Source organism: Coregonus clupeaformis, chromosome 8 (genome assembly GCF_020615455.1).
Source record: "Coregonus clupeaformis isolate EN_2021a chromosome 8, ASM2061545v1, whole genome shotgun sequence".
NCBI classification, from domain to species: domain Eukaryota; kingdom Metazoa; phylum Chordata; class Actinopteri; order Salmoniformes; family Salmonidae; genus Coregonus; species Coregonus clupeaformis.
The window spans coordinates 59,771,427-59,781,426 of NC_059199.1; the positions used below are offsets into that span (position 1 = coordinate 59,771,427).

At 52.3% G+C, this 10,000-nt stretch overlaps 1 protein-coding gene across 10 annotated transcripts in view; it reads left to right on the plus strand.

Moving 5' to 3' along the window:
- Nucleotides 1-10,000, plus strand: part of LOC121572235 (gamma-aminobutyric acid type B receptor subunit 1-like) — a 138,080-nt gene that overhangs the window by 114,336 nt on the left and 13,744 nt on the right. For all 10 annotated transcript variants that reach the window (XM_045222109.1, XM_045222113.1, XM_045222114.1 and 7 more), the window contains one exon: nt 8,820-8,927. In XM_045222109.1, the coding sequence (XP_045078044.1) occupies nt 8,820-8,927 (108 nt within the window). The remainder of the gene's footprint in view (nt 1-8,819; nt 8,928-10,000) is intronic.

The following is a 10,000-nucleotide window of genomic DNA, read 5'->3' on the forward strand; positions in this document are numbered from 1 at the left end:
GCCTTGGTGCGAGGGGCAGGAATGGGCCGGGCCGTACTGGGAACACGCACCACTGGCTTGGTGCGAGGAGTAGGAACAGGCCGGGCCGGACTGGCGACGCGCACCACTGTCTTGGTGCGAGGGGCAGAACTGGGTTCCTTTATTAACCCCCGCTCCTTCTGCTGCCTAACCAGCTCCTCTCGCCGTGCCTCTACTCTTTCCTTCTCCCTTTTAGCCTCCTGTAACGCCTCCCTCTGACCGAATAACTCCTGCTCCCTCTGAACCAATAGCCCCCGTAACATGGTGGCCTCCTCTCCTAACCTGCAGATCCGCCCTTTAAACGGCCTCCTGCTGCCTCGTCGTCCACACCGTGTGCCCCCCCCCCAAAAAAAATTATTGGGGTTGCCTCTCGGGTCTCCGTCGTCGGCACTGTTGGCACCGTTTCTCCTCTCCTACCCGGGCATCCTCCTTCATTGCCCTCCGATAACGGACGGCCTCCTCCTCCGTAATTCTCCCCCAACCGAGGAGGACATCTACTAACGTAACCTCCTGTTGAGTCCCAGGCGTTTGGTCCTCCTCGGCACGCTGCTGGTCCTTGTTTGGTGGGATCTTCTGTCACGTTTGTTGAATGACGGGTCAGACCAAGGCGCAGCGTGATATACGTACATGTTTATTTTTAACTATTAAACACACGACAAAACAACAAAGGAAACGAAACGTGAAGTCCAAGGTAGAACACACAACATACCTTGCAAGGAACAAGATCCCACAACTAGACAGTGCCAATAGGCTGCTTAAGTATGGTCCCCAATCAGAGACAACGAGCGACAGCTGCCTCTGATTGGGAACCACACCGGCCAACATAGAACTAGACATACTAGATCCTCATACATAGAACAAGCACAACAAGGAATATACACACCCTGACTCAACATATAAGCGTCCCCTGAGTCAGGGCGTGACAGTTATCTACTAGATAGAATAATGACTCATACATCTTGTTATCTAGCGTCGACTTCATATGGTTCTGCTCAGTACGAGGACAATAAATAGTATAGCTTTAATCCTCTGGGATAATGCACCAAAATCAATATTACATTTACGCTATTGGTTCTTTGTCTCTTCTTGCTTTGTTTTCTTTTCAAATGGTTACATAAAATATATATATATATATTTTTTTCATCAGTTCTGTCAAGGAGCACTGCTCATGGGTCTTGATTCGATATACATCCTCTTTGTCTATTTCGATGTTACGGCCCAACCAGTTTGCTTTGGGGCAGATTGAATTGGCCTCTTAGTAATGGATCAATGTTTTCTCTTCAAGCTCAGGCTCCAGTCTATTTATGGCATTGTTAATCCCTCACAGTCAAACCAAACAGATGCAGGTCTGGGACTTGGCCATGATCCCCTGTGTGCATTCATCCAAATGTGCTTCCCAAATGGCACCCTATTCCCTATATAGTGCCACTGGGCAAAAGTAGTGCACTGACTATTCCCCTGGACAACAGTAGTACACTGACTATACCCCTGGTCAACAGTAGTACACTGACTATACCCCTGGACAACAGTAGTACACTGACTATACCCCTGGTCAACAGTAGTACACTGACTATACCCCTGGTCAACAGTAGTACACTGACTATACCCCTGGTCAACAGTAGTACACTGACTATACCCCTGGTCAACAGTAGTACACTGACTATACCCCTGGTCAACAGTAGTACACTGACTATACCCCTGGACAACAGTAGTACACTGACTATACCCCTGGTCAACAGTAGTGCACTGACTATACCCCTGGTCAACAGTAGTGCACTGACTATACCCCTGGTCAACAGTAGTACACTGCATACAGTATGTGGCCCGGGGTGGTCTACAGTGGTAGAGGGGTGGTCTACAGGGGTAGAGGGGTGGTCTAGAGGGGTAGAGAGGTGGTCTACAGTGGTAGAGGGGTGGTCTACAGTGGTAGAGGGGTGGTCTACAGTGGTAGAGGGGTGGTGTACAGTGGTAGAGGGGTGGTCTAGAGGGGTAGTGGGTTGGTCTAGAGGGGTGGTCTAGAGGGGTAGAGGGGTGGTTTAGAGGGGTAAAGTAAAGGGGTAGATGGGTGGTTTAGTGGGGTAGAGGAGTAGTCTAGAAGGGATGGTCTAGAGGGGTAGATGGGTGTTCTAGTGGGGTAGAGGAGTAGATGGGTGGTCTAGAGGGGTAGAGGAGTAGTCTAGAAGGGATAGAGGGGTGGTGTAAAGGGGTAGATGGGTGGTTTAGAGGGGTAGAGGGCTGGTCTAGAGGGATGGTCTACATTTACATTTGACATTTTAGTCATTTAGCAGACGCTCTTATCCAGAGCGACTTACAGGAGCAATTAGGATTAAGTGCCTTGCTCAAGGGCACATCGACAAATGTTTCACCTAGTCGGCTCGGGGATTAGAACCAGCGACCTTTCGGTTACTGGCACTACGCTCTTAACCACTAAGCTACCTGCCGCCCTAGAGGGGTAGAGGGGTGGTCTAGAGGGATAGAGGGGTGGTCTAGTGGGGTAGAGGGCTGGTCTAGAGGGCTGGTCTAGAGGGGTGGTCTAGTGGGGTAGAGGACTGGTCTAAAGGGGTGGTCTAGTGGGATAGAGGGCTGGTCTAGAGGGGTGGTCTAGTGGGATAGAGGGCTGGTCTAGAGGGCTGGTCTAGAGGGGTGGTCTAGTGGGGTAGAGGGCTGGTCTAGAGGGCTGGTCTAGAGGGGTGGTCTAGTGGGGTAGAGGACTGGTCTAAAGGGGTGGTCTAGTGGGATAGAGGGCTGGTCTAGAGGGGTGGTCTAGTGGGATAGAGGGCTGGTCTAGAGGGCTGGTCTAGAGGGTGGTCTAGTGGGGTAGAGGGCTGGTCTAGAGGGCTGGTCTAGAGGGGTGGTCTAGTGGGGTAGAGGACTGGTCTAAAGGGGTGGTCTAGTGGGATAGAGGGCTGGTCTAGAGGGGTGGTCTAGTGGGATAGAGGGCTGGTCTAGAGGGCTGGTCTAGAGGGGTGGTCTAGTGGGGTAGAGGGCTGGTCTAGAGGGCTGGTCTAGAGGGGTGGTCTAGTGGGGTAGAGGACTGGTCTAAAGGGGTGGTCTAGTGGGATAGAGGGCTGGTCTAGAGGGGTGGTCTAGTGGGATAGAGGGCTGGTCTAGAGGGCTGGTCTAGAGGGGTGGTCTAGTGGGGTAGAGGACTGGTCTAAAGGGGTGGTCTAGTGGGATAGAGGGCTGGTCTAGAGGGGTGGTCTAGTGGGATAGAGGGCTGGTCTAGAGGGCTGGTCTAGAGGGGTGGTCTAGTGGGATAGAGGGCTGGTCTAGAGGGATGGTCTACAGGGGTAGTAGTTGGTCTAGAGGGGTATTGGGGTGGCCTAGAGGGGTGGTGAAGTGTTTTAGAGGGGTGGTCTAGAGGGGTATTGGGGTGGCCTAGAGGGGTGGTGAAGTGTTTTAGAGGGGTGGTCTAGAGGGGTATTGGGGTGGCCTAGAGGGGTGGTGAAGTGTTTTAGAGGGGTGGTCTAGAGGGGTATTGGGGTGGCCTAGAGGGGGTGGTGAAGTGTTTTAGAGGGGTGGTCTAGAGGGGTATTGGGGTGGCCTAGAGGGGGTGGTGAAGTGTTTTAGAGGGGTGGTCTAGAGGGGTATTGGGGTGGCCTAGAGGGGTGGTGAAGTGTTTTAGAGGGGTGGTCTAGAGGGGTATTGGGGTGGCCTAGAGGGGTGGTGAAGTGTTTTAGAGGGGTGGTCTAGAGGGGTATTGGGGGTGGCCTAGAGGGGTGGTGAAGTGTTTTAGAGGGGTGGTCTAGAGGGGTATTGGGGGTGGCCTAGAGGGGTGGTGAAGTGTTTTAGAGGGGTGGTCTAGAGGGGTATTGGGGTGGCCTAGAGGGGGTGGTGAAGTGTTTTAGAGGGGTGGTCTAGAGGGGTATTGGGGTGGCCTAGAGGGGTGGTGAAGTGTTTTAGAGGGGTGGTCTAGAGGGGTATTGGGGTGGCCTAGAGGGGTGGTGAAGTGTTTTAGAGGGGGTGGTCTAGAGGGGGTATTGGGGTGGCCTAGAGGGGTGGTGAAGTGTTTTAGAGGGGGTGGTCTAGAGGGGTATTGGGGTGGCCTAGAGGGGTGGTGAAGTGTTTTAGAGGGGTGGTCTAGAGGGGTATTGGGGGTGGCCTAGAGGGGTGGTGAAGTGTTTTAGAGGGGTGGTCTAGAGGGGTATTGGGGTGGCCTAGAGGGGTGGGTGAAGTGTTTTAGAGGGGTGGTCTAGAGGGGTATTGGGGTGGCCTAGAGGGGTGGTGAAGTGTTTTAGAGGGGGTGGTCTGAGGGGTATTGGGGTGGCCTAGAGGGGTGGTGAAGTGTTTTAGAGGGGTGGTCTAGAGGGGTATTGGGGTGGCCTAGAGGGGTGGTGAAGTGTTTTAGAGGGGTGGTCTAGAGGGCTGGTCTAGAGGGGTGGTGAAGTGTTTTAGAGGGGTGGTCTAGAGGGGTAGAGGGGTGGTTTAGAGGGGTGGCCTAGAGGGGTGGTGTAGAGGTGTAGAGGGGTGGTGTAGAGGGGTGGTCTAGAGGGGTAGTCTAGAGGGATAGTCTCGAGGGGTGGTCTAGATAGATGGTCTAGAGGGGTGGTCTAGATGGGTGGTCTAGAGGGGTGGTCTAGATGGGTGGGCTAGAAGGGTGGTCTAGATGTGTGTTTTAGAGGGGTGGTGTAGAGGTGTAGAGAGGTGGTGTAGAGGGGTGGTCTAGAGGGGTAGTCTAGAGGGATAGTCTCGAGGGGTGGTCTAGATAGATGGTCTAGAGGGGTGGTCTAGATAGATGGTCTAGAGGGGTGGTCTAGATGGGTGGGCTAGAGGGGTAGTCTAGATGGGTAGTCTAGAGGGGTGGTCTAGATGGGTTTTCTAGAGGAGTGGTCTAGCGGGGTGGTCTAGTGGGGTGGTGTAGAGTGGTGGTCTGGAGGGGTGGTCTAGTGGGGTGGTATAGAGGGGTGGTCTAGAGGGGTAGAGCGGTGGTCTAGAGGGGTGTTGTGGAGGTGTAGAGGGGTGGTTTAGAGCGGTGGTCTAGAACGGTGGTCTAGAGGGGTAGAAGGGTGGTTTAGAGGGGTGGTCTAGAGGGGTAGTCTAGAGGGGTGGTCTAAAGGGGTGGAATGATCGTCTAGTGGTGTGTTCTAGTGGGGTGGTTTAGGGAGTTGGTCTAGAGGGGTGGTCTAGATGGGTGTTGTAGAGGGGTGGTATAGAGGGGTAGATGGGTAGTCTAGAGGGATAGTCTCAAGGGGTGGTCTAGAGGGGATTGTCTAGTGGGGTGGTCTAGGGGGGTGCTCTAGAGGGGTGGTCTAGATAGGTGGGCTAGAGGGGTATAAGGGTGGTATAGAGGGGTGGTCTAGAGGGGTGGTCTGGGGGGTAGAGGGGTGGTCTAGATAGGTAGAGGGAGGGTCTAGAGGGGTAGAGGGGTGGTCTAGTGGGGTACATGGGTGGTCTAGTGGGGTAGAGGGGTGGTGTAAAGGGGTGGTCTAGTGGGGTAGAGGGCTGGTCTAGAGGACTGGTCTAAAGGGGTGGTCTAGAGGGGATTGTCTAGTGGGGTGCTCTAGAGGGGTGGTCTAGATAGGTGGGCTAGAGGGGTAGAAGGGTAGTCTAGATGGGTAGTCTAGAGGGGTGGTCTAGATGGGTTTTCTAGAGGGGTGGTCTAGGGGGGTGGTCTAGTGGGGTGGTGTAGAGGGGTGGTCTGGAGGGGTGGTCTAGAGGTGTAGAGGGGTGGTTTAGACGGGTGGTCTAGAGGGGTAGAGGTGTGATCTAGTGGGGTAGTCGGGTGATCTAGAGGGGTGGTCATGTGGTGTCGTCTAGTGGGGAAGTCCAGAGGGGTAGTGGGGTGGTCTAGAGGGGTGGTCTGGTGTGGTGGTCTAGAGGCGTGGTCTAGAGGGGTGCTCTAGAGGGGTATAAGGGTGTTCTAGAGGGGTGGTATAGAGGGGTGGTCTAGAGGGGTGCTCTAGAGGGGTATAAGGGTGTTCTAGAGGGGTGGTATAGAGGGGTGGTCTAGAGGGGTGGTCTAGATAGGTAGAGGGAGGGTCTAGAGGGGTAGAGGGTGGTCTAGAGGGTGGTGTAGAGGGGTAGAGGGGTGGTCTAGTGGGGTACATGGGTGGTCTAGTGGGGTAGAGGGTGGTCTAGAGGGGTGGAGGGGTTGTCTAGAGGGATAGTCTAGTGGGGTGGGCTAGAGGGGTGGGCTAGAGGGGTGGTCTAGAGGGGTGGTCTAGAGGAGTGTTGTGGAGGTGTAGAGGGGGGGTTTAGAGGGGTGGTCTAGAGTGGTAGTCTAGATAGGTGGTCTAGAGGGTTAGAGGGGTGGTTTAGAGGGGTGGTCTAGAGGGATGTCTAGAGGGTGGTCTAGAGGGGTAGAGGGGTGGTCTAGAGGGGTAGAGGCGTGGTCTAAAGGGGTGGTCTAGAGGGATGTCTAGAGGGGTGGTCTAGAGGGGTAGAGGGGTGGTCTAGAGGGGTAGAGGGGTGGTCTAGAGGGGTAGAGGGGTGGTCTAGAGGGGTAGAGGGATGTCTAGAGGGGTAGAGGGGTGGTCTAGAGGGGTAGATGGGTTGTCTAGAGGGGTAGAGGGGTGGTCTAGAGGGATGTTTAGAGGGGTAGAGGGGTGGTCTAGAGGGGTGGTCTATATAGGATATCAAAGTAGTGGTCTATTTAGAAAATAGGGTGCAAGTAGTTCACTATCTAGGGAATAGGGTGCCACAAGTGCCAAATTAGTGCAATATACAGGGAATAGGGTGCCAAAGTAGAGCACTATACAGGGAATAGGGTGCCAAAGTAGTGCACTATACAGGGAATAGGGTACCAAAGTAGTGCACTATACAGGAATAGAGTGCCAAAAGTAGTGCACTATATAGAGAATAGGGTGCCATTTGAGACACAGCCTGTTCTAGAGGGGTAGAGGGGTGGTCTAGAAGGGTGGTTTAGATGGGTGGTCTAGAGGGGTGTTCTAGAGGGGTAGAGGGGTGGTCTAGTGGGGTGGTCTATATAGGATATCAAAGTAGTGGTCTATTTAGAAAATAGGGTGCAAGTAGTTCACTATCTAGGGAATAGGGTGCCACAAGTGCCAAATTAGTGCACTATACAGGGAATAGGGTGCCAAAGTAGAGCACTATACAGGGAATAGGGTGCCAAAGTAGTGCACTATACAGGGAATAGGGTGCCAAAGTAGTGCACTATACAGGAATAGAGTGCCAAAAGTAGTGCCCTATATAGGAAATAGTGTGCCAAAGTAGTGCACTATATAGAGAATAGGGTGCCATTTGAGACACAGCCTGTTCTAGAGGGGTATAGGGGTGGTCTTGAGGGGTAGAGGGGTGGTCTAGAGGGGTGTTCTAGAGGGGTAGAGGGGTGGTCTAGAGGGGTAGTGGGGTGGTCTAGAGGGGTGGTCTAGAGGGGTAGAGGGGGTGGTCTAGGAGGTGTTCTAGAGGGGTAGAGGGGTGGTCTAGAGGGGTAGAGGGGTGGTCTAGAGGGGTGTTCTAGAGGGGTAGAGGGGTGGTCTAGAGGGGTAGAGGGGTGGTCTAGAGGGGTGTTCTAGAGGGGTAGAGGGGTGGTCTAGAGGGGTGTTCTAGAGGGGTAGAGGGGTGGTCTAGAGGGGTAGAGGGGTGGTCTAGAGGGGTGGTCTAGAGGGGTAGAGGGGTGGTCTAGAGGGGTAGTGGGGTGGTCTAGAGGGGTGGTCTTGAGGGGTAGAGGGGTGGTCTAGAGGGGTGGTCTAGAGGGGTAGAGGGGTGGTCTAGAGGGGTAGAGGGGGTGGTCTAGAGGGGTGGTCTAGAGGGGTAGAGGGGTGTTCTAGAGGGGTAGAGGGGTGGTCTAGAGGAGTAGTCTAGAGGGGTATAGGGGTGGTCTTGAGGGGGTGTTCTAGAGGGTAGAGGGGTGGTCTAGAGGGGTAGAGGGGTGGTCTAGAGGGGTGGTCTAGAGGGTAGAGGGGTGGTCTAGAGGGGTAGAGGGTGGTCTAGAGGGGTAGAGGGGTTGTCTAGAGGGGTGGTCTAGAGGGGTGTTCTAGAGGGGTAGAGGGATGGTCTAGAGGGGTGTTCTAGAGGGGTAGAGGGGTGGTCTAGAGGGGTGTTCTAGAGGGGTAGAGGGGTGGTCTAGAGGAGTAGTCTAGAGGGGTAGAGGGGTGGTCTAGAGGGATGGTCTAGAGGGGTAGAGGGGTGGTCTAGAGGAGTAGTCTAGAGGGGTAGAGGGGTTGTCTAGAGGGGTGTTCTAGAGGGGTAGAGGGGTTGTCTAGAGGGGTGTTCTAGAGGGGTAGAGGGGTTGTCTAGAGGGGTGGTCTAGAGGGGTGTTCTAGAGGGGTAGAGGGATGGTCTAGAGGGGTGGTCTAGAGGGGTAGAGGGGTTGTCTAGAGGGGTGGTCTAGAGGGGTGTTCTAGAGGGGTAGAGGGATGGTCTAGAGGGGTGGTCTAGAGGGATGTCTAGAGGGGTGTTCTAGAGGGGTAGAGGGGTGGTCTAGAGGGGTGTTCTAGAGGGGTAGAGGGGTGGTCTAGAGGGATGGTCTAGAGGGGTGTTCTAGAGGGGTAGAGGGGTGGTCTAGAGGGGTAGAGGGGTGGTCTAGAGGGGTAGAGGGATGGTCTAGAGGGGTAGAGGGGTGGTCTAGTGGGGTGGTCTATATAGGATATCAAAGTAGTGGTCTATTTAGAAAATAGGGTGCAAGTAGTTCACTATCTAGGGAATAGGGTGCCACAAGTGCCAAATTAGTGCACTATACAGGGAATAGGGTACCAAAGTAGAGCACTATACAGGGAATAGGGTGCCAAAGTAGTGCACTATACAGGGAATAGGGTGCCAAAGTAGTGCACTATACAGGGAATAGGGTGCCATTTGAGACACAGCCTAACTGACCAGTCCTCCTATATGATTCCTTGCAGCACCTGGAGCCGTGGAAACTCTACACCACAGTGGGAGTGCTGCTGATCATCGACGTGATGTCACTCATGATCTGGCAAATAGTGGATCCTCTACACATCACTGTGGAGGTATGAGTCATGACTCAATGTCTCTTCTCCTCTCTCTCTCTCTCTCTCTCTCTTCTCTCTCTCTCTCTCTCTCTCTCGCTCTCTCTCTCTCTCTCTCGCTCGCTCTCTCTCTGTCGCTCTCTCTCTCTCTCTCTCTCTCATTCTCTCTCTCTCTTTCTCTTTCTCTCTCTCTATCTCTCTCATTCTCTCTCTCTCTTTCTCTTTCTCTTTCTCTCTCTCTATCTCTATCTTGATGGGTCCTCTCTTCCTCTTTCTTCTGTTCTCTTCTCCTCTTTTCTGGTCTCTTCCTCTTCCGATTTTGGTTTTCAGAGATGCTACACCATCGATTAGCTCCTGACTCTATCAAGATAGTGGATGAATGAATTTCATGTGAATCTATAAAAATCATCTGATGAAATCTGAAGATGAGCGAAAAGGTGGTCAACATAGTGCATAGTGTAATCATACCTCAACTACAATGGGCAGGATATAGTGTATGTGTTTACAATAAATAAATAGATGATGTGTACATGGCTATGGTGCAGTAGCCTTGAGATAAATGAAAATCATTCATCTATAAAAATGTATATATATGTATATATTAAGAGACCACTGCAAAATTATCCGTTTCTCTGGTTTTACTATTTATAGGTATGTGTTTGGGTAAAAGTAAAATGTTTGTTTTATTCTATAAACTACTGACAAAATGTCTCCCAAATTCAAAATAAAAATATTGTTATTTAGAGCATTTATTTGCAGAAAATGACAACTGGTCAAAATAACAAAAAAAGTGTGTTGCAGTGTTGTCAGACCTTGAATAATGCAAAGAAAATAAGTTCATGTTCATTTTTAAACAACACAATACTAATGTTTTAACTTAGGAAGATCACAGCTTTCATGCGTCTTGGCATGCTCTCCACCAGTCTTTCACATTGATGTTGGGTGACTTTATGCCACTCCTGGCGCAAAAATTAAAGCAGCTCAGCTTTGTTTAATGGCTTGTGACCATCCATCTTCCTCTTGATCACATTCCAGAAGTTTTCAATGGGGTTCAGGTCTGGAGATTGGGCTGGCCATGACAGGGTCTTGATCTG